Source organism: Diplotaxodon limnothrissa, linkage group LG15, assembly GCF_057381915.1.
Source record: "Diplotaxodon limnothrissa isolate DT_005_m linkage group LG15, D_limnothrissa_male_GT1.1, whole genome shotgun sequence".
NCBI lineage: Eukaryota > Metazoa > Chordata > Actinopteri > Cichliformes > Cichlidae > Diplotaxodon > Diplotaxodon limnothrissa.
In genome coordinates, this window is record NC_140610.1 from 31,001,377 (window position 1) to 31,025,841 (window position 24,465).

Genomic DNA, 24,465 nt, shown 5'->3' on the forward strand with positions numbered 1-24,465 from the left:
TACATGATCACATACTAGTAGCCTGATGACTATTTATGCCATCTGTCATCCATAATTGCTGTCTACATGCCTATATGTAGAACACAGTTAGACAGCAGATATTGTGACATCAAAACATTCTTTTTGCCCTTTTTTGTTTTGTAATTCTTACAGTTCAGTCATTTCAGGGCTCTTTTTTGCTCTGCTTTAAACCGCCTGTCTTCTGAACAGCCTGGTCTAATAACTCGTGTTCTAAGCTGTGTGGGTTCAGAGAGCCCAGGAGGGACATGTCACTGTGGCTGAAAATATCAATAAAGTTTTATTGGTCTGCAAGGACTGGATAAGAAAATAACAAATTATAGAACGCACTCTGGCACTGGAGTTACACGGCATTACATAACAATGCATAAAGCTAAGATTTAGTTGGCACGTTGGAAGGGAAATTTAGGACAGGACACCTACCGTAAAGCAAATGACTGGCCTGATAACTGACAGCATACATGAAAACATTTAAGGCATCAGTCTACTGGAAATTTAAAAGCATGGATTACCTTAGATATAATCGGTGTAATCACCAATCTAATGAAATCTTGCTCGTGTGACCTCCCCCTCCATGGACACACTGAGCATGCAAATACAAAATAACAAATAAATATGAAATAATGGGTCTTATTTTTCTGACAAGGAGAATATCTTTTGGCCTATATTAGAGGTTCTTTATGGAGCACACTGGACACAGAAGTTAAACATTGGGCCAGTAGGCCTTGATTGAAATCATTTCTGCTTTACATTGTTACAGCGATATGCCAAGAGCCAATCCTACAGAATATAGCCGTGGGTAATTTAAATGATTCTAAGATGACAAAGTTTACATTTCGGAATGATAAGTACAAAGACTGCCAGTTGCTAACATGGATATTCTCAGATTGGATGGTATGGGTGACCAAATTGTTGAATGTAATTTAATGTTTTAAATGCGCAAGTTGCATTTATGAAAGAATATGAAAGTCACACAATTTTTTCTATAATGTATATATTGTGAGGATTTCAATACGGAGATCATTTGGGGGGGGAAACGTGATTTTTACAAAGAATTTAATTAAGCAATTTGGCAATTAGACTCTAATGGTCTATCATAGAACTGAACCCCAGCTGTGAGTTAGGACAGAGTCCCTAAGAATCTAGTAGTTGATGAAGATGGAAGCTTTAATGGGGCTCAGAGTGACCAGGTTGGGGCACTGATAGGAGGAGGCGGATTGCACAAATTAGAGTGTGAAAGACAGAATAGCCCTGAGATTTAAAATATACAGAATGGAGGCTGATTGGCTCATGGAAGATGGGCAGGAAGCTGATTGGACTAGAACAGAGTAATGATTTCATTATTAGTCATTATTATTAGGGAGCTGTCACTTGGTGTTCCCTCTCTCTGCGGTAGAGTATCACTTCCTGTTCCAACACACAGTCGTGTTTTTGAGTAGCTTATCTGCAAAGCAAATTTAATTAAAAAACTTTAGATAACTTATTTTTTCATAGTATAATTTTCACGTGCTTCACCCGAAGCACTCTCTCTGTGTACTCTCTCCCTAATTTATTGCCAAAGTATTCACTCACTGTGTCTTTACCGTTTCGCTAGCTTAGTTTGTAGCCGACTCGCTAGTAGCATGGCCTCTTCACCCGTCCCTCCTGCACTTTCCTGCTAATTGTGTCAGATGTTTAGTTACTTCTCAGCCTCCTTTAGCAGTAATGATACTTGTAATAAATGTAGCTCTCCAAAAGTTGATTCTGTTCATCTGGACGTAGTGTTTTCAGTGGAAGAAACATTTCATCACTCATCCAAGTGACTTCTTCAGTCTAGAATAAATGTAGCCTTTTTGCAGCTCTGGAGGCCAGGATTACTGAAGTGGATACTCGGCTTCGCACCCTTGATACACCTGTAGCTAGCCAGGCCCCTGTAGCCGGTGCAGCCGAAGATAGGGTAGGCCCTGCTAGCTGCCTCCCGGCAGGCACCGAGTAACCAGGGAAAGATGACCAGTGTTGGGAAGGTTACTTTTAAAATGTATTCCAGTACAGAATACAGAATACATGCCCCAAAATGTATTTTGTAACGTATTCCGTTAAGTTACTCAATGTGAGTAACGTATTCTGAATACTTTGGAATACTTAATATATTGTCATGCTTTTTACAACTACATGAATGTTGCTATCACATCCTGCAAATCCTTGTTTGTTTTTCTTTACCAATTAACTGTTAGGCCCAACTTAAGATAATATATGTAATATAGAGGAGCAAAGACTTGGGTATGTTTGTATAAGCTGTTTTGTCTTCTTAAAGATAATAAAAAAAGCACAGTCTTTCCTTAACATTTTTTTTATTTATAAAGCTGACAAGTGGAAGACAAACATAAAATATGCCATTGAAAAGTATTTACTGTTATGGTCACCAACATCACTTAGTTAAAACAAAAAGTAGCCTTGCACAAGGAGAAAAAATATCAGCATTTTCAATGACTGTTTTCTTATTAGGACAAAAAAAGGCAATATATAAAATTATACTCAAAAATGAAAAATATATTATTTTGGCATTTACTGTCAATATTATTCTTCCACCAATAATTTTAAATTACAAAAGATTTTTCAATACAACTCAGATATTCAAACTCAATGTAACAATGAGAAATTACATTTTAAACCTTACCCCTAGATATAATTTTTAAAACAAGACATATGTTTTAATGCAACTGAGCAACATTAACTTATGGCCATTTAACAAAGGCATGCAACAAAGAACTGTCCAAGGTGTCAGTGCTGAACTGCTTGGTTGAAAACCTTAATTGGCCACAAAAATCAAATAATTGGCGAACAATTGCAGTAAACATATGAGGTGCTGCTTTTTGAATGCATGCCAAAAACAAATACTAAAGACTACAAAATACTGAGGTTGCAAGCCCTATCTGTGAACAATATCAAGATAGTTTCAGCAGACTACCTACATCTGTTTCGCCTAGTCTATAGTCCAGTAAAGGCGGTTGTAACGCAGCAAGAGCACCTGTTCAAAGTGTTTGTCTGTCATGCGGTTACGGTGTGGGGTGAAAACAAGTCCTCCGTGGCTAAAGAGACGCTCGACAGGAGCACTTGACGGCAGAGTTGTATTGTATTTTAAGAAGAGGGCTCTGATCAATGGATATCCCTTTAATGAGGTCAATGTCTTATCTGAATCTTGAAGATACCTCTGTACCTCATCCTCCGCTGTAGAACAGGTCACCTGTGTACTCTGAAAACTGAAGAAGCTGTCGTCATCATCTTCCGGCTCATTTCCCACTGAGGCATGTCCAGTGGTGCTGGTGTCATTAGAAGGTTCTGTGTTGAGGAGACGGGCCTCTTGGACCATTGTTCTTCTCATGGATTCTCTCTCATCATCAGCAAGCCACCAGAGTCGAAATTTTGGGATGGTGGATGCTGCCATCCTTGCTTCATGGGAGGCTAATACAGCTGCAAATCGAGTGTCAATTGCTTTGATGATTGCTAAGAGGATGTGAGTTGAAAATTGCACTTGTGTCAACTTTTCAGATAACTTGGCTTTCAGACTGAGAAGGGTGGGAATCACATATCCGAAATAGCAGTTCTTTTCCCCCTGGAGCAGGTTGACTGAGTAGGCAAGTGGTTTCAGAATGGCTGCATACTCTTTGAGAAACACTGTCTCTTGAGGATGCAGTTTTGCCACCTTCAGTTGTTCACAGATTTCATTGAGCTGACTTTCAGGTAGATTCATTAGCTTCTCGATTGCATGAGCTCCACCTAGTCACTGAAGGTACAACACATCTCATTTGGGCAATTTCTTCAATTACATCAGAAGCACCTGATGAGCGATGAGCCTTATTCCAGATGGCTGCACATTTTGCCTTTGCACTCCTATATAATTTTCTGGAAACACCCTGCTGTGAAGCAGCTTTATCAAGGTCAGTCGTGGCAATGAGATTTAGTGTGTGTGCAGCACATCGATGGTGTGGTGGCAAAAAGAAGTTCACCTCCTCGTGTTCTTGCTCCTCCTCAAGTACTGTAGTGACATCATTAAATTGTACATCATCTGTGTCTTCCAGATCATCTTCTGTTTCTGAATCTCCATATTCATTGAAAGCTTTTACAAAATTGCTCCCATTGTCTGTGACTGTAGCACTAACCTTGCCTTGGATTTGGAATTCAGCATGAACCTGACTTATTTTGGCGGCAATAACATCATAAGTGTGATGGCCTCTTATCCTCTCACATGCCAGTGCAGCAGACTTGCGATCCAATGTGTCTGACTCGACCCAGTGACATGTAATGCCAATGAAACTTCTGTGATGCGCAGTCCAGATATCTGCTGTTGTGCACACATTTTGAGTATGTAGAAGAATTTCAGTTATTGCTTCCTTCATTTTTGGAAAGGTTTTCTCAATGTGAGTCATCAATGTTTTTCTGCAAACAGGACTCCTGCCCCCACTTAGTCCTTCAACCATCTTACGGAATGAGGTGTTCTCAACGGTAGAAAAGGGCTGCACTTCATTGACTATGAAGTCAAATATCAAGGAATTTACTCTCCTTTGGGTGATGGCTGGAGTGCTAAGGATGGCTTGTTTGAGAGGAGGAGGGGCTGTGTCTTTGCCATCATCAACATGATCCGATGTATTTGCTTTGGGTAAACTGTGTATAACCCTGGGATGCATCCTCTGGAAAAAAAAAAAAAAAGAGAGAGACCAACCAAAAAATAAAATATTACTGATGAAGAAATTGTTTTGTATTTGAGATCACTGCAAAAAGGTTGGGCAACTGGACGAATATCTCGACTATCAACAATAAGTTGAGCCTTTCGCCGATTGTTTTTACAAGAGGAATTTTTTAATTTTTTTTGCCCATGAGTAAGTATAATAATAATAATAATGTTGGTTGAAGGTAAGAGAAGCAGTCAATGGAAAATATAATAGTGGTGTTTTAACGGCATAAACAAATGCAGCGATTCATTTACTCAAACTCATAACAGAATGAAAGAAAAGCAGTAGTCTATCTTCAGAAGAAAAAAAAAAACATTTAATTTAAATAAACAAACCACAATGGTGGGGAGGGATACAAAGAAACTGACTTCTTTTTCCACTTTAACTGTGTTCCAGTGTTTATGTCTTAGATACTCGACCAAAAAACAAATAAGTTAAAAACCAAAATGTCACTTCCAGCGACCATAAAAAAATATCAGAGGTAAAGTTATGTTTTTTGTGCAATTTGGTGCATCTCGAATAAATAAATGAATAATCCAAAAAGTAGCTATGTTAATACAGAAACTCCAACAAGAAAAAAAGAAAAAATATCCCCCCCAAACTAAACTTTCTATTTATGTTCTAAATGCGCAAATCAGTCCGTGCATTATTACATTGCTCCGCCCATTAACAAGTCACCTGCACGATTATGTTGGTTATCGTTTGACTGACGATTGTCGGTTGGAAAAATTTTTAATCTCGCCCAACCTTAATGTCCACCCTACTGTTAATCATTTTGGGATGGCTTTCACAACTGCACACCATAATTTACAGCTCGTTAATGCTATCCATCAAGTTTACCCGTCTATGAACTAACGTTAGCTAATGCCAGCTAACAATGTTAGCTAAAATCACAGCAATATTATATCGAAGCTACTGAAGTGGCACATAGCCTAGGTAGCTACCACAACTAAAATAAAATATTTGCAGTATGTTAACTTTAGTTTTTTTAAAATAACTTACTTTCAGATGTTTTCTTAGGTTGGAGGTGGAGTCTTTTGACGCAGAGAGCATCTTCTTCGCTGGCAAGCAGAGTTTGCATTGCACTGTGAAATTCCGCCCATCCCTTTCTTCTTTGAATATGAAATGTTGTTGGAACTTCCAACTCTGAAACGCATTCCTGCCCAACGTGCACTGCTGACTCTGTTGGCTGGCTCCGGCTGGCTCCGGCTCCATTGTTTGACTAACGCCACCAACAGGACGCTTTTTTTTTTTTTTTTTTTTTTTTTTACAGCCTCTTCTCGCGTGTTTTGTTTGGGTTTTGAGCCGCAATGCGCGGCGTGGAATGACCAAAATTACAGAGGGCCGCCGTGTATTCCATTTATTTCAACAAAGTAACTGTATTCTAAATACCACCTTTTTAAACGGTAACTGTAACGGAATACAGTTACTCATATTTTGTATTTTAAATACGTAACGGCGGTACATGTATTCCGTTACTCCCCAACTCTGAAGATGACGGCTGGGTGACGGTGAGGAGGAAGCATAGTCTTAAACTGAAGCCCCAGGTACACCACCAACCTGTTCATGTGTTTTTCCCCACTCGGCGACATACTCTGGTAATTGGCAATTCTGTTCTGAGACAGAATCGCCTATTGGAAAAGTTAGACTGGTGTATTCCTCAGTAAAGATGTTAAAACATGTTATCTAATGTTATTCTAAAAACATTCATTAGTGCTGGTAACAGGACGCTCAGTTACTTATGAGTTCCATTATAATACACCCTAAAGCTTGACCCTCTAATCTTTTCAATTTACATAATTCCTCCTGAACATAAAATCTCTAAGTTGAAATAATCTTTCACACCTCTGCAGTTGAGCTGTTAATTTGTGGTTGTTTTCTTAAACTGAAACAGTGTTTGTGATTTCAAAATGACAGTGACAAACTTGGCATAGAGTGTAGTTAATGGGCCACAACAGTGACGCAGGCTGAGGAAAATACTGGCTGGCACTCCAGCTGGCATGACACAGCAACTGGTGACATAGTGAGAGGACATCAGGAGTCATTTCCCCCACAGGACATGACTCAGCACAAAGTTACAGGCTTTTCCTTTCCTAATTTCTTCCAGGAAAGATGTGAATATCTCACGATGCGTTTACACTGCATATCAGGCTGTAGCAAAGCACAGCAGCCCCTCTGAGTGACATTCAATTACTGCAGGCCCTTTGGTGATGTTTTTACATTTTCTTCCTTGGACGACAGCACTCTCATTTCCATATGAAATTATACCATCGGTTCTCTTGGCAGCTGACTGCGGCTTGATGTTTTTCTTTTCTGCTTTTTTCACACTTTCCTAATTTCCCAAGCTTAGCTGAGCCAAGAGGGGGTCCAGGGGAGAAGTTCAAGCAGCTGCTGGAGCCATGTGAGCATTTCAAACTTCATAAGTTTGGATGAAGTCTGCTTGAGATCAACAAGCAGCCCGGCTTTATACTGATTGGGGGGAAAAAAGAAAAAGAAAATACATTCCAGTGCTGCTCTGCTTTCTGGAGATAACAGCTTTTACAGTAGAAGTCAGCAGGTGGCTTTTTTATCCTAAACAGAAAGTTTGGTGGTGGGCAGAGTTCTGGATGAATGACCAGCAGCAAGTGCAGTGTTTGTGCATATGTTTTTAATGTTTGTGCTGAAGCTTTTTTTTGCAATTGTATTCTCCTCACACATGTATGTTATTTTGTATGTTTTGACAGGTCACTCATATTTATCCTCTATGCGGCAATATCTGACAAAAAAAAACTATGTTTAAAAGGGAGAGTGAATCTGAGGGCTGCAAGATATCCTTTGCATCCTAGTGGTAAAACCCATGTCAAGGGAACACTGTTGCTAGGTAACTGCCAAGTAGTTGATGTTGCAAAAGACTTCACCTGGCTCTTTTTTCAAAGAATATCCAAAGATTTTTTTTGCAGGAATGAGTCCTAAAATCCATAGGTTACCATTTTTGTGATTTCTGTTCCCTCTCCATTAAATAAAGGTTTTTACATGCAATAAGGCCTGTAGCTAACACAAGGTTGAACGCTTTTCACATTTTCTCCTACAAAATAAAAGAGAAGACTCGACAGCTGACATTGTATTGTCCATGTATAGTTTAAAATGTCCGCATTTTACATCTGCTGATAAAAATTAGCTGATGGGAAAGTACCAAAATCAAGTACAGTTCCAGTTTTACAGAAGTTCATGAATTTAGAAGGACACCGGTGTATCATTTTTGTAATTCAAGTTTACGGTCCTTTGAGGACTCAGTCCAGTGTCCTTGGTTACTAGCCCAGTTCTCAACAAGATCATGTTCTTTCATTAGCAGTAACATTAATCCGAAGTGGGATTAATGTTGCTGTGCACAGTCCCTGCAGTAACACCCATTGACATTACCTGACCACTGCTCTCGGGTTACTAACATTCCTAATATAGAGATGGCATGTTCCGTCTGGTATCTGATGTCACACTTTGGGCTTATGACTGTATCACTAAATCATCAGGACATTAATATGAAGGAACGGTGTATAATTCCCATTTTAGGTCCTTTTTATACCTTTGTATATCAAACAACAGTGTGAATAAGCAGTTGTAATGGGCCGGAAATGTTGCAAATATTCTCATTAACATTTACAGTTAAGTACAAACTAATGGAATTCCACACAATACAAACATGCATGTACTCTTAGTTTGTATCCCTTCCCTCAGAAGGAGTACACACTAAGTAACAAGAGAAACAACATCAGTAGGGATGGGTATCGAAACCCGGTTCTTGTTGAGAACCGGTTCCCACTGTTTCAATTCCTTGGAATTGTTTGCCATTTTTGCAAACGATTCCCTTATCGATTCCAGTCGCCCCAAATGACGTCACCACGTTGCGGAGCGTCATTTACCTGAATGAATGTCGTGTTTTTAATTCCGCTCCGGACTCGTGAATCTCAACCCAGCAGCAGCGGTAATGTTTTAGTGTTATCGCAGATTGCCCCGTACATGGGGCTGCACTGCGTTAGTGCGGTTAGCTCGTTAACACATTAGCGACGTCCAGTAACGTCATTATAACAAGATTAACCCTGACAGCTGCTTAACCAGGTGAAGGGACACTTTCTCTCGGTTGAACACGGAACACACACGCACACATACGCATGTACACTGACACAGACCTACACTCACCCTCCACCCCCCTCCAAATGCCTTCGAAACACCAGTATATATGGTTGGAAGGGTAAGATGGAACGGACTGGAACGGTTCGCAGCCGAGTGTGAAGCAGCGGGAATGAGGATCAGCACCTCCAAATCTGAGGCCATGGTTCTCAGCCGGAAAAGGGTGGAGTGCCCACTCCGGGTCGGGGATGAGTTCCTGCCACAAGTGGAGGAGTTCAAGTATCTCGGGGTCTTGTTCGCGAGTGATGGGAGAAGGGAGCCGGAGATCGACAGACGGATTGGGGCTGCAGCTGCAGTAATGCGGACGCTGCACCGGTCCGTCGTGGTGAAGAGGGAGCTGAGTGTAAAAGCAAAGCTCTCAATTTACCGGTCGATCTACGTCCCTACCCTCACCTATGGCCACGAGCTGTGGGTAGTGACCGAAAGAACGAGATCGCGGATACAAGCGGCAGAAATGAGCTTCCTCCGAAGGGTGGCTGGCCTCTCCCTTAGGGTGGGTGAGAAGTTCGGCCATCCGGGAGGGGCTCAGAGTAGAGCAGCTGCTGCTCCACATCGAAAGGAGCCAGCTGAGGTGGTTCGGGCATCTGACAAGGATGCCCCCTGGGCGCCTCCTGGGTGGGGTGTTCCAGGCATGTCCCACCGGGAGGAGGCCCCGGGGCAGACCCAGGACACGCTGGAGAGATTATATCTCTCGGCTGGCCTGGGAACGCCTTGGTATTCCCCCGGACAAGCTGGAGGAGGTGGCTGGGGAGAGGGAGGTCTGGGCCTCTTTGCTTAGGCTGCTGCCCCCGCGACCCGGCCCCGGACAAAGCGGATGAAGATGGATGGATGGATGGGTAAGATGGTGCTGGCAAGGCTGGCAGCCTTAACCCAGTTTCCCTCGGGATGAATAAAGTATTATCAATCAATCAATCAATCAATATATGCGTGTTGCATCCAGTCAGTATATAATTGTATCTTGCTAGTCAAGCTTGCTAGCATTAGCTGTTAACTTCAAAATTATTCAAAATGTGGATCCCAAAATCTGTGGGTGAAACTAGAACTACTTTCATTGAAGGAGGGTATTTGCGTTTGGGAACTTTGTCTGGTTCCATTTCTACACAGGACAGGACAGAAAAATTATCATGAGCAAACAGTATAGTTTAGCATTTATTTTATAAATCTGCTGCTGCGTCATTGAAATGTAAATATCTGAACATATAAGTGAAATATGGGCCTATGGTGTTTAACAGTTTATTAAAGACTTCATTACAGACACACTAGAAGACTGTCTAACTATGTTCAAATTACTTTGGATGCATCTGAGCTCCACTCTAATTATTTACTGGTGACAAGAGCACAGTGAGTGGCTAATGAACAAATTTAATGAAGCTTTTTTTGCTCATGGACTCAGTCGAGTTAGTGGAACAATTTGCCTGAAAAGCTCCCAGCGTCATCTAAATCCACTGTATGACACACATTACTGAATTCTGTTCTAGCTTTAATATTTTCATAAAATACTAAAACCATTCAGATAAATTAAAAAGGGTAGTACTGGTAGCTCAGTTACCAGTATTACCCTCAGTGACCTCACTGTTTAGCTCCAGTGTCCCCAATACACGGCCTCCACACTAATGTCAAAGAGTTTGTGACCTTCACCAGATGAAAGAAAGGTCAGAGTGGCTTTTAGATGATGAGATCAATAAATAGCAGGTGCACCATTTCAAAAAGTGTACTACTGGAGCCATGCAGTCACTTCCAGATATAGATTAGCCCACTCTGTTTATAGAGGGTGGGTATAGAGGGTATAGTGTTGACAACACCATGAGTTATTTACCTTTTTTATGCCTGAATGAATCAGAGGTCAGTTATAGGCGGCTTGGACTTCTTTAAGTTTCTTGAAGACGTTTCTTCTCTCATCTGAGAAGTTTCTTCAGTTCTAAGAGTCTCCACCCACCCGGGGTCTATTTAGCATTTAGACTGCTAAATAGACACACACACACACACACGTCTATTTAGCATTTAGACTGCTAAGCACAATGAATCTGAATAAGAGCAATTTTTAACAAATGTGCAGTATGACTCTATAATCTATTTAATGAAAGCAATGTCACAATGTCATAAGCCGGAGAACCAACAGGAGGCCCTCATTGTTCCTAACCTTGTTTAAAAACCCTGCAACCTGTTTTTGTTTTGATTGAACAAAAATCTAATAAGCATCTGTTTATAAAGTTGGTAAGTTCGGCAGCTTGGTGTAGCACTTTCTTTGAAGAGCTCCTGTGTTTATGATGAGTCTGAGAAGCATTGGTGTCTGGAAATGGAACTGAAATTATTACACACTGAGTAACACATTTTTCTCCTTGTGTCGTCAGATTTGAGAAATGCAGAATTTCATATTATTATTTCCCAAACTTACATTGTCGTTGGCTGTCGTGGCTTTTGACACGAGAAGGGGATTTTTTTGTGTGTCTTGAGTCAGAATCTGGAGTTTAACAGTCAGACATCTCACCATCTGCCTGGTAATAATCAGTTTCTCGCTGCTGATCAGCAGCCCTTGTAATCCCCGACAGATATGAGGATCATTTTGTGCCATGAAGTCGTAATGATCTCAACCCCCACCTGAGCTCAAGCATCTTGTGGTATAATTGAAGTTGGGGAATAGTGGATTCACTGCTGTCTTGGTGATATTATGTAACCTCTGTTTGCCAATGCCTGGCAGTGTGACTGACTCAAGCTGACATCAAGTTGCCATGCAGGCTTGTCCTTGCGTGCACCTTTCTCTGCCACACCCGGCAGTGGCGTGCACAGACATTTTGGGGGGCAAGTGCTCCAGGGGGAAAAAAGGGCACTTTTTGCATATGTGGAAAACCTTTTCTTTTTATAATAAAAAAATCGCACAGGTTAAATGCAATTTGACTTTTATTTCAAAACATTCTCTAAAAATCAAAAATCACACCACAAAAAGATAAAATCTGTATCCAACTCTAAACTATATACATACATATTCTCAAGTGTCCATTAAATGGAGTGTACTGCTCTAAAGAAGCATCCTTCTTGGTGCCATGTCTTTGTAGATGTTGATGACCTCGTTGTAATTGATCTCCACATCTTTCTCAATGGCCAACAAGAGGAGATCAGACAACCTTTCTTCTCCACACAAACTTCTTAGTTTATTTTTGATTATTTTTAGCTTTGAAAAGGATCTTTCAACTGTCGCAGTTGTCACTGGTAGTGTTGCATAGATCTGAATCATTTTGACAAAGGCAGGAAAGATCAGCTGGCCATTGTTTTCCCTCAGTATCAGAAATATTTCTCTGAGGTCTTTTGAACTAAAGCTGGAGTGGAAGACCTTTAATTCTGTTTTGAGCTGGTCCTCATCTTCTCCATAGAATTCACAGAGGATGTGGACAGCTTCAATGGCTTCTGGGTTTGGTGGGCCTACCCAGTTAGCATGCACAGTTAAGGGCTGGAAGGACTGAATGATTCTGGCCGTTGGGCTTCCAGTATTGTCCCCTTTGAACCTCCTGTTCAGTTCCCCAGTCATGATGTCCAGAAAGGTGAAATATACACCACTCCTGAAATATGCCTCCACTGACTCAAACTGAGCACCTACTTGAGACACTGTGGTGCTGTGTTGGAAACGCACTGGAACTTTTCGCTTTCTCTCCTGACCAGGCACCACGGTAGGTACTGGAATGTTGAAACTCTCTGCCTTCTCTGATGCACATCTAAATATCTCTCCAAATTTCTCCTCAGACCTCATGGTTTGCAATGTGTGAAGCACACCATCAATTACCTTGTAGGCAGTGGAATGGTCCAACCCTTCTTCCTGCAGAGAATCTGATGCCAAAGCAGTGACTTCGAATACTGGTGTGGTGATTTCCATGCAGAGAATGAACATAAAATTAATGGCATTTCTGTACATCTGAGCATCACCTTGGGCCAGGTTAGGTGGGTCACTGTCACTGATGTCATCAAGGAGCATCAAAATGGCTTTCAAATTTCTCTGAAGTGCCTTCAGTGCTTTTTCCCTGCAAGCCCATCGAGTATCTGACAGCTGCTGGAGCTCCATAACACGTTGTCCAGGAAAGAGAGACTCCTGAAATTTGACCAAGGCAGCATGACGCTTTGGGGAGCCTGAGCAAAAGGCATACAATTTCTCCACCAAGTTGAAAAATGTCACAAAATGCTTGCTGGACTTTGATGCCTCCACTAGTACCAAATTGAGGCAATGGGCTTTGCAGTGCACATAGAGGGCCTTCTCATTGTGTGCACGGATTCTAGCTTGGAGACCTTTATACATGCCACTCATGTTGGCTGCTCCATCATAGCCTTGACCATACATGTTCTTCATCTCTAGGCCATTCTTTTGCAGAAGCAAGAACACTGTATTCTCCAGCTCCTGGCCTGTAGTTGTATCAACATTGCACACTTCGATGAATCTCTCCTTTATTTGCATATGATGAAAATATCGCACAACAAATGACACTTGCTCTTTGTGTGAAACATCAGAGGTTTCATCAAGTAGAATGGAATACATTTCAGCCTCTTTTATTTCACGTTGTATCTCCTTCCTGATGTAAGTTCCTAGTGCTGCAATGATGTCATTTTGACTTCTGTTGGAAAGCAGTGACACCTGGGGCCTTGTCTTGGTGGCTTTAACTGTGGCAATTTTTTCCAAATGCATTTTCAGCACACTATCGTAGCGGGAAAATACATTGACTAATTCACGAAAATTGCCACGGTTATCACTGGACTCACTCCCATCATGACCTCGGAATGCTTGTCCCTGACGTGCAAGATACACTGTTAGGTCAATTAATCTTGTCAGGATTTCTTTGTTTGTCTGCCTCTCTCGCTCTCTAACTTCCACCCCTTTTACGTCTGAAACATCAAATGCAGACTGAAGGGCCTTTTTCTGGAAATTGATCCATCTAACCATGCTTGTCATGTGCATCTCTGCGCTGGAGTGTTGTTTGATTTTTTCAAGAGCAGTACTCCACTTTCTGATGCCATCAGTTGTCCAGGCTGTTCTGCTTTTATATTTTTCATCCGAGAGGAAAAGCCGACAACTAAAACAATGCATTGAATTAGCAGTGGGTGAGTATTCCAGCCACACATTAGCAGAAAACCACTGTTTCTGGAATGATCTCCCCTCAGTTTTGGGGTAAGGTATATCAGGCTGACATGGGCCCACATTGCAGCACATTGAAACGTATCTGTCATTGCGCTTTATTTTAAATGTATGGATGTGTGTTGGATCTGTTGGGTATTGTAAAGCTGCTAACTTTGACATTATGTGATCGATCGGTTCTTCCTCATTGTGGTCTTCAGAGAGCACTACATCAGTGTCTGTATGCCTAACTGAACCTGTTGCTGCATTGGTCGCGGCTTCATCTGTTTCTATATCTCCCTCTTCTGCTATGCTGGTAGATGGCATAGAGCTGCTTCCCTGCTGTGACTGACTACAATGGAGCAATAATAATAATAATAGTATTATTATTTATCATAATAATAAGCTTAAACAGATAGTTTTAATAATAACCCATACTGCAAGTCTTGTAACATAGAAATAACTTTCGTAGGTACAAAATAATAGTTAGCTCAATGCCTGCTGATTAAGTTCATTAAAAACTAAGTGTGAACAGCTTTTAAGATTTTTCAATAGAATTAACTGCAAGGAGCAGGTTACATTAAAACATTAAAATAGAACCTGACTCTGCCCTTGACTCTGACCTTTCATCTTCATTTTCCTTTGCTTTCATCCAGGAGAGCAGAGAACTGCTTCCCTGGGCTGCCTGTTGTAGATCCCTTTCTTTCTCCTTTCTCAGCCTCTCTTTCCTAGGCATTATGCTTGCTGAAATTAGTAAATAAATAGACCAAAATGTATGAGAACGAATAAGACTGACTGTGGTCATTACAAGAACAGGGCAGAATGGTCGTTTTCACAGGCAATTGGGAACTGCCTATTTTTCCTTTAGCAAATTAATGTGTTAATGTTGCCAATATGTTACACCAAAAAAAATTAACATGTCTAACCAGTGCTTCTCAAAACTTTTAACATGCACCACCCCCAACACCGTACCCTTCAAACTACCAATAACAACGTCACTGTTCTGTCACAATCAGGTCACAACACAGTGCGTAAATGTCAGCGAGCATCGCTGAGTCAGTAACAACCAGTTAGGCTAAAGACTGCATCTTTAGACAGTTGGACGGTGTTCTAACTTTCTCACAGGAGACACCTACTAAAGACAGTCAAAAACATTAATTTCAATCTTACCAAAGTAGGACAGTAGTTGACGTTAGTTATGGAAAGGCTAATCCACAAAAACGGAGAAACGTCCATAATTCTATTATTCATAATCATGTCAAGGTTTTAGGTTTTTCTGCAGTTCCATCTCTAAAAAGTGTGATGTCTTCCCGTCACTGACTTCAGTTTGAAAACTTTGTATTTATTCACAGATTTCCGTGAGATCATCCTAAAATTTGTAACGAAAAATGGGCTCAAAAGAGCCCTCTGCCTAACGGCATGTAGCCTTATTGGATTGGCCGTGAGCCCCGCCCCCCTCAGGGACTCCAGGACCGCGGCCACCCGCAGCACATGCTCCGCCCAGGTGTCGCTGTGGATGATCACGTCATCCAGGTAGGCGGCAGCATACGCCGCGTGCGGACGCAGTACCCGGTCCATGAGACGCTGGAAAGTGGCCGGGGCCCCGAACAGGCCGAACGGGAGTGTCACGAACTGGTACAAACCGTACGGAGTGGAGAAGGCCGTTTTCTCCCTGGCCTCGGCAGACAAGGGAATCTGCCAATAGCCCTTGGTTAAGTCCAGCGTCGTGAAAAAGCGGGCCGTGCCTAACCGGTCCAGGAGCTCATCGACCCGAGGCATGGGGTAGGCATCAAAGCGTGACACTTCGTTCACCCTGCGATAGTCGACACAGAACCGTATAGACCCATCCTTCTTCGCCACCAGAACGATGGGGCTACACCAGGCACTGTGCGACTCTTCTATTACTCCCATCCTCAGCATTTCCGCCAATTCCCTCTGCACGATTTTTCGCTTATGCTCCGGGAGCCTGTAGGGCCGTGAACGCACCGTCACGCCGGGCTGCGTCACGAAATGGTGCTCGATGAGGGACGTCCGGCCGGGCAGGGGGGAGAACACGTCCGCAAAACGCTGTTGCAACGCGACAACATCCGCTCTCTGGGCCTGTGTGAGATGGTCGTCACAAGGGAGGGAGGTGGGAATGATAGAATTTGGCACCTCAGGCCCCAACTCATCGCTCTCCTTCACCAGGCTCACCAGAGAAGCGGTTTCGACCTCTCGCCACTGTTTGAGGAGATTGAGGTGATAAATCTGCGCGGCTCCTCCCCTGTCCGACCGAGCGACCTCATAGTCCACGTCCCCGACACGCCGTGTGACCACAAAGGGACCTTGCCACTTGGCGAGCAACTTCGAGCTGGAAGAAGGGAGTAACACAAGCACTTTATCTCCCGGTGAAAATTGCCTGAGTCTAGCCCCTCTGTCATACAGGCGTTGCTGACGCTGCTGAGCCTGGAGCAAATTCTCCCGTGACAACCTCCCCAAAGTGTGGAGTTTTGCTCTCAGGTCCAACACGTACTGAATCTCATTTTTGGCGGGGCTCGGACCGTCCTCCCAGCTTTCTTTAATCAGGTCGAGCACCCCACGTGGCCTCCTGCCGAACAGCAGTTCAAAGGGAGAAAATCCCGTGGAGGCCTGGGGCACCTCCCGCACTGCGAATAACAGAGGGTCTAGCCAGTGATCCCAATTGCGTTCATCCTCGTTAATGAACTTCCGAATCATGGACTTTAAGGTCTTATTCAGCCGCTCCACCAGCCCGTCAGTCTGAGGGTGGTAGATGCTGGTCCGAATAGATTTAATGCCCAGTAATTCGTACAGTTCCCGCAGTGTACGAGACATAAACGACGTGCCCTGGTCAGTCAGTATCTCTTTCGGGATTCCGACTCGGGAGATGACCTGAAACAGTGCCTGCGCCACACACTTAGCCGAGATGGTGCGCAGCGGAACTGCTTCCGGGTACCGCGTTGCGTAATCCACCAGGACTAACACAAAGCGGTAACCGCGTGCACTCCGGTGAAACGGCCCGATGAGGTCCATGCCGATGCGCTCAAACAGGACCTCAATGAGGGGGAGAGGGCGCAGAGGCGCTCTCGGTATGGCCGGCTGGTTAACAAGTTGGCAGTCCGGGCAGGACGCGCACCAGCGGCGCACATCCGCTCGGATGCCCGGCCAATAAAATCGGGCCGTTATTCGCTCCAGAGTTTTCTCGTAGCCCATATGCCCTGCCATGGGGTTATAGTGGGCCGCCTGGAAAAGTGTTTCCCGGCGGCCCTGCGGCACCAACAACTGGGTGTGTGTTTCCTCAGTCTGAGTGTCACGACTCACTCGATATAAACGGTCATTTAATAAGACGAAACGCGGGTAGGTCTGCGCGGCCTCAGGGCGCACCACGTGACCATCAATAGCCATCACTTGGTCAAAGGCTGAGCGTAGGGTGCCGTCACGAGACTGCTCCAGTGGGAAATCACCCATGGGGGACACTTCCGGGGCTCCTCCCCCCCGGAGTCGGTGTCGGACGACCCCGCGTCACCGCTGAATGCCGCGCACACGCTACACCCCGCTTCCGGTCGTGATCGCACCCCCGCGTACTGCCCCAGTAGCTGATGAAACCCCGGCCAATTGGTACCCAGAATCAGGGTGTGCGACAGGCGCGGGCTAACCGCCGCCGTTACCCTATGTGTATGGCCCTTGTATTTTAGCAGCAGCGGCACCATGGGGTACCGGTGCACATCACCATGAACACACCTCACCTCCACCCATTCTGCCTCCAATAATGCCCCGGGGCGAACCAAGCCTTGGTGCACGAGGGTCTGTGTGCAGCCCGTGTCCACCAACGCCTGGCGTATATCCCCTCGAGTCCTTACCCGAATACTGTATGTCCCTCCTGGACCAGGGGAGGGTGCTGGGGCGCCAGCAACGCGGAACACCTGCCCCACTTCCATAAGCGGACAATCCCTCCTCAGGTGTCCCGGCTGCCCGCACTTCCAACACTCCGGCCCCGGCGTTTGTGCTGCCCTCCGTGGCTCGGGGGCGGCTCCACTCGGCTCGGTTCCCCTGGATGGCACCGCCGCCGCGAAAGGGTTAGTGGGGCTCAGCGCCGGCAGCCGCTCTGCCTGCCCTGGTGCCGGCACACGGCGCCTCGGGGGCCGGCACTGGGGCCTGTTTGTTCGGCCTCCGTCCGGCGTCCCCGGGCTCCCCTGCTCCAGCGGCAAGGTGGTCCTCCGCCAGCGTCACCGCTACCTCCAAGCTTGCGGGCCGGTGGCACCGGACCCATCTCGCCGTCTCCGCTGGCAATCCCTCCGTGAACTGCTCCAGCACCACCTTGTCCACCAGCTTCGTCTCGCCCTCCGATGCTCCCGGCTGCAACCAGCGCACCGCCGCGTCGCGCAGCTGCCGGGCCCAGGCGAATGGTCGGTCCGTTGTAGCCAGCCGACAGGCCCGGAACCGCCGGCGATGGTCTTCGGCGGTGAGCCCCAGCCTGTCCACCACCGCCCGGCTCACATCCGGGAAGCTGCTCCTCGACGCCGGAGGCAGACTCAGAGCCGCTGTTTGTGCCTCCCCAGACAGCAGGGGAAGCAGCCGCGGAGCCCACTCCTCCCGCGGCCATTGGCAAGCCTCCGCCGTGGCACGGAAGGTCTCCAAAAAAACCTGTGGGTCGTCCCCGTCCCCCATCCGGGGCACCGCCACCGACAGTGGCGAGGGCTTCGGCATGGCAGCGGCCCCGACCAGCCGCTCCAGAACTTGCGTCTGTCGGTCCGTTTGCTCCCGCAGCGCGGCCAGGTGGGCACGCTGGTCGGCCGCCTGATCCCGGCTCATCGTCGCCATCTCCGCTAGCATCTGCGCCAAGAATTGCAGAGGCTGGGCGGGTGGCGCGGCCTGTGGGTCGGACATTCCCCCACCGGCACTTTCCTGGGTTTCGGCACCACTTGTGGAGTACACCAGGCACAAATACACGCACACGCAGGTATGTACTGCCAATTTCCACATTTATTGACGTGTTTGTTTTGACAGCTGAATCAGTCGCACAGCCTGACAGCTCACGAGCCCAGCTGATCTCTCCCTGGCCGCTCCTCCCCGTCTCACTATAAAAACACAGCGGAGGGAGACCATCATCAGTACATAAACACCATCAGCTGTCCTTACCGGCCTCGCAGCGCCGCCCTGTTGAGCCTTCTGCTCCACTCCTCCCCTGCAGCTGCGCCCGGGGCCACGCCTCCGCCACAGTTACATTTTAAATGTGTCGTTTCTTTGTTTATCCATATGGATGGATGGAGGGGGAAAGCTGGCAAAGTTTGTCATGTGCAGTTTCTGACAGGCTACTTCACAACAAAACAATTGCAGGTTGGTCTTAGAGGGCAAACAGAATAATTTCACTCGATTCATGGGTTACCTGACTGGTTGGGAAGGGAAAGAGCTGCCGTGTTGTCCGCCGTGGCTCCCAGTCGCTATAGTTAGCCTACTATGCCTACTCCAAGTAGTCCTATGTCATGCCGCTGCTACACGCCTCACAACAAATGAACTGCAAGCGTGTTCACGTGACACGGTGACAGTGAAAAAGCGACAGGGTTCGGGTGTCTTTGAAGAAGGGGCACAAATCAAGCCATTATTTTCACACCTTTTTAAATCGCGCAGCTTTAAAAAAATAAAATCACTTCTTTCAAAAGGGCACTTTTTTGGACTGAGGGCAAAAGGGCAAGTGCTTCAGCACCACCTCGTCTCTATCTGTGCACGCCAGTGACACCCGGTGTATACAGTATGTGTGTCAAATAATCAGACACTAACATTGTTGCACAAAGGTCTGTAGGTGGAAAGATCTATCACACACAAAAAAGTCACATCAGTCGGTTTTTGATCTGCTAGCTTGATCATCTCCAAAAGATGCCACTCAGCTGCATGTAAAACCGTCACATTCTGCCAACAGCTAAATGAAGGGTGCGTTTAACTAATCCACTCATTTAGCTGCTCAACAGTTAGTAGGCCATTATTAGTGCTATCCTAACTGTTTTAACTATTTTATGTATTTATTTCAACTGTATGTAGTGCACTATAAAATCCGTGTATGGCAGTGTATAGCAGCTATTGTAATACAGGATCTGATCTGATATACACTTAGTTATATTGCATTTTATTATTTATATCTGTTTGTTTGAATTTTGTGATGACATATATTTAATTTCAGTGTGTTCTTTTGTTGAGTTCTGGTGTTTATAAAGTCAATTTGAGTACAGAGAACTTTGATCTTAGCGTGCGTTATCCCGCTGAAAGCAGCACTATAAGGAAATTCCTCTGACCTCCTTTATTAGAGGAAAAAAGCTCAAAAGTCAGACTTGTTAAATTTAAAGAAGCTATGTCCATTTTAAATTTAGCAGAAGAAGAGTACACTGTGGTGTACTCTTCTTCTGGTGTACTCAGGTAGCCTGTGGCATTTAAGAAGACTCAACAGGTACCAAAGAACCCAGATACTATCCCCAACCCATTACACCACCACCTGTGCAAAAAAAGTAACCTCATTTTCTTTTGCTGGCTAAAATTATTGCCACTCACTGTGGTCTTTGGCTATTTTAGCTTTTGTCTTTTAAGAGTTTCGTTTTCCTTAGGGCGAAAAAAGGAAAACTTTACCCTTCAAATTCTTAATGAACATTTCATTTTAAATATTAAAATGTCTATACTTGCAGGAGCAAAAGTTTCCTTTGTACCAGCTCCAAACCTGGTAAGCATTAAAAGTGAGTTTGTGAATAGGCTATAAGCCCTTTCCATATGGTGATTTAAATCAGAAAATAGAAGCAGAACATGTGCATTTTAAGTTAGAAAACAAGTAAATAAATAGATTAAGGAAGGACGACAGGAACAGAGAGAGAAATCAGTGAAGACTAGAGAAGAGTAGTAGTAGACTGGGGCTAATTAGAGTAGCCCAGGTGACTTGCTGTTGACAGAATGTTAATGACTTGTATCGGCAGTGGCCAACTGCATTAACACAATATTTTGCTTTCATGAATTTAATGTTTGACCCATCCTGGTATTGTATATAGAGAACCCAACAGTTCCCCTTATTTTTCACCCTAGTGTGAAAATAATCATCCATCTGTCCATTTTGTTCCACTTACTGTAGCCAATTCAGGGCTGCACCTCTGCTAAATTACAAATTAAAGAGGTGCAACTGCAGCTCTACAGTGTCTTGTAGCTCCTGCTTCCAGTTACCCACTGCAATATGATTTTTTTTTTTAGATTTGAATATCAAGAAATGAAAGATGTAGGAATCTGTACTGTTTGTTTATTAGTTAACACAACAGATCTAACAGTCACTATTCAGTATAGTCAGCATGGCCTTGTTTAGTAGCTGGAAGATAAATACATTTGAGACGAACAGTGGTGTGTGTAAGGTGCATTTCAGGCAACTGTATTACTGCTGAAATGAACTAAAAAGATTAAAATGAAAAAATACCAGTTTTGCCACCCACGCATCCATCATTTTTGTACATTAATATTAGTGCTTTCACTAATTTGGTGACTCCTCGTGCTGCTAGAGACGGCACCACCCGACTTTTGTGATCAGCCCCAAGTGGTCATTTCTAGGAACTGCATACCTATCAGAGGTAGGCAAAAGTGCAGATATTCTAAGTAGAACTATAGATACTTCTGTTAAATAATACTGAACCAACTTATTTACTCCAGTGAAAGTGAAAGAGTACATGCTGGGAAATGTGATCAAAGTAGGAAAGGAAAAAGTAGATCTTTTTAGAACAATTCTACAATCTGCTATATTAATATAATAAGAAAATTGTCAGGGTCCTGGGTCGGAGTGACCCAGGATCCCTGAGCAGTTATGAATTATATTATTAGTGTATGTATATTTGGTGTTGCTGTCCTTCTCCCTGTTTACGCGTGTGTGTGTGTGTGTGTGTGTGTGTGTGTGTGTGTGTGTGTGTGTATATGTGTTTCTGCGGGCGCCTTCAGGCCTGGTGGGTGTGGCCCTGCTGGCGGACTGGCCACACCCGAAGCCACACACCGGCTGCTGATCAGGCCTCGTCGGGGGAGCTACTTAGGAGAGTCATGGAGCTCCCACCGACGCGGGATCATTGTGTCAGACACCACGTTAGTCATCCAGTTGAGCCTAGTTAGTTAGTTAGTTAGTTAGTTAGTGTGTGTTTATGCCCGCGGTTGTATGTGTCCTGACGGCTGCTTCTATTGTGTCCCCAGGAGAAGTGTGGAGCACCAGACAGCAGCCAGCATGAGGAGTGCTGAAACACGGGAGCGGAGAGTAACAATACAACATGCTAACCTGTTTATCCTTCTCTAAACTACAGATGCAACATATGAATAACACAAAGTTAGTGTCACTGAGCAAACCTTATCTTAACATCTAATCTCTCTTCTTCCTTTCCTTTCCTCTCTTTCTTACATCTTTCTCTCTATCTGTAAGCAAAGTTAGCTGTCTTTCTTTTCTCTCCCTGTAAAACAGAGCAGCTGTGTCTTTAGCTAGCAACACACTGTGCAACAGAATTCACAGTTAGTCTGTTTGCTGATGTTTGTTGAGCTGATAGAAACTTTGCATTTGCAATTACCTGACAGTTAAAAAAAAGTTATTCCTTTTATAACCACTAATTATTAAGTATAGAGCGGCTCCTCCCCAACCTCCTCCACCACAGGTACAACATGCCCAGGACCCTCTACAGTTAGCGGATGTCGGAGTGGAGGATGCCATCCTGTACCTCCTACTCAGAGCCCACTCACACCTGGACAAGGGAAAAGGCACAGTCAGGATCCCGTTTCTTGACTTTTCAAGTGCCTTTAATACAATTCGGCCCTGTCTTCTTCAGGGAAAACTAAACAGGATGCAGGTGGACCCCTGCCTGGTCGCTTGGATCTCCGACTACCTCACTGACAGACCGCAGTACGTCAGGCTAAAGGACATCACGTCTGACACTGTGGTCAGCAGCACAGGGGAACCACAGGGAACTGTGCTGTCCCCTCTTCTCTTCAACCTGTACACCTCTGACTACTGCTATAACTCTGAATTATGCCATATTCAGACGTTTGCGGACGACACGAGGTGTATCTGGGATGAACAGGAAGAGGAGTACAGGAGTCTGGTGAGGAACTTTGTAACATGGAATCACACAAACCACCTGCAACTCAACACCTCAAGGACCATGGAACTGGTTGTGAACTTTAGGAGGTCCAGACCAGGTCCACTGCCAGTTCAGATAGAGGGAGTAGAGGTGGAGGTGGTCAACATGTACAAGTACCTCGGGATGTGGGTAGACAACAAACTGGACTGGTCATGCAACACGCACCACCTGTATAAAAAACGCCAAAGCAGACTGTATTTCCTCAGGAGGCTGAGGTCTTTTAACATCTGCAGGAAGCTCCTGAAGATGTTTTACCAGTCGGTGGTTGCCGGAGCACTGTTCTATGCTGTGGTGTGCTGGGGGAGCAGCACAGCAAAGAAGGACTCATCCAGGCTGGAAAAACTAATCAGGAAGGCTGGCTCTGTGGTCGGCATGAAGCTAGACACTCACACACAGTGTTTCTTTAGTGTCCTTTTCTCTGCAAAGTGGCAGAGAAAAGGACACTAAAGAAACTGCTGAACATTATGGACAATGCTGGGCATTCTCTGCACACGGTCGTAAATAATCAGAGGAGCCTATTCAGCGACAGGTTGCTTCTCCCAAAGTCAAGAAACAACAGACTTAAAAACTCCTTTGTCCCACACGCCATCAAACTGAGGGAGGGAAAACAAGAGGACAAAGGAGGGCGGAAACGACTAAGTTGCAGTGCTTTTTTTCACTGTGCAATATTTTCAATATTTTTTCTTATGTTCAACTGTGCAATAATCACTGTGCAATAGACTCACTCAAATGTGCAACCCACTGGTATTTCTATTTATCCCTATTATATATTCTGAATTTATATTTGCATAGGTTATCAAAAATATCTGCATCTAAATTACTTCAGGGTTGTTTTAAATTAAGCCACATTGATGTTTTGCCTAGCTCACTTATGCACCTATCATACATCATACATATGTTTCTATCATACATCTATGATAGAAACATATCCATCCAATAAGCTAACAAGTTCAATTTCATCATAAAAATAAAGCTGTACTAACAGACATCAAACTAAAAGGTAGATCTGACAATATCGGTCTTAATGTATACTTCATTGATCCCCGTGGGGAAATTCCTCTCTGCATTTAACCCAGTCGCTCAGTGAAGCAGTCGGCTGCCATTGGGCGCCCGGGGAGCAGCGTGTAGAGATGGTACCTTGCTCAGGGGTACCTCAGGGTAGCTGTTCAGGAGACTCGAACCCCTGACCTTCCGATCACAGGGCCAACGCTTTACCGACTGAGCTATCCCTGCCCTTGACTTGTGATTTTATTTTATTTCTTTATTTTTTTATCGGCTTGCAACAGCAGAAAGTCTCTCTGTGATGACATCTCAAATACTGATTGGCTGAGGCAGTTGCTGCCTCTTGGGTAACGTCCAA

At 44.6% G+C, this 24,465-nt stretch overlaps 1 protein-coding gene across 1 annotated transcript; it reads right to left on the bottom strand.

Moving 5' to 3' along the window:
• Positions 1-11,907: 11,907 nt before the first annotated feature.
• On the bottom strand, positions 11,908-14,323 carry LOC146617745 (uncharacterized). Its single transcript, XM_085372899.1, has 3 exons — positions 13,887-14,323; positions 12,543-12,557; positions 11,908-12,293 (listed from the first exon to the last, which is right to left on the bottom strand). The coding sequence occupies exons 1-3, from the start codon at positions 14,308-14,310 to the stop codon at positions 11,908-11,910; spliced, it is 825 nt and encodes a 274-aa protein (XP_085229025.1). The 5' UTR covers positions 14,311-14,323.
• Between the last annotated feature and the right edge of the window lie 10,142 nt (positions 14,324-24,465).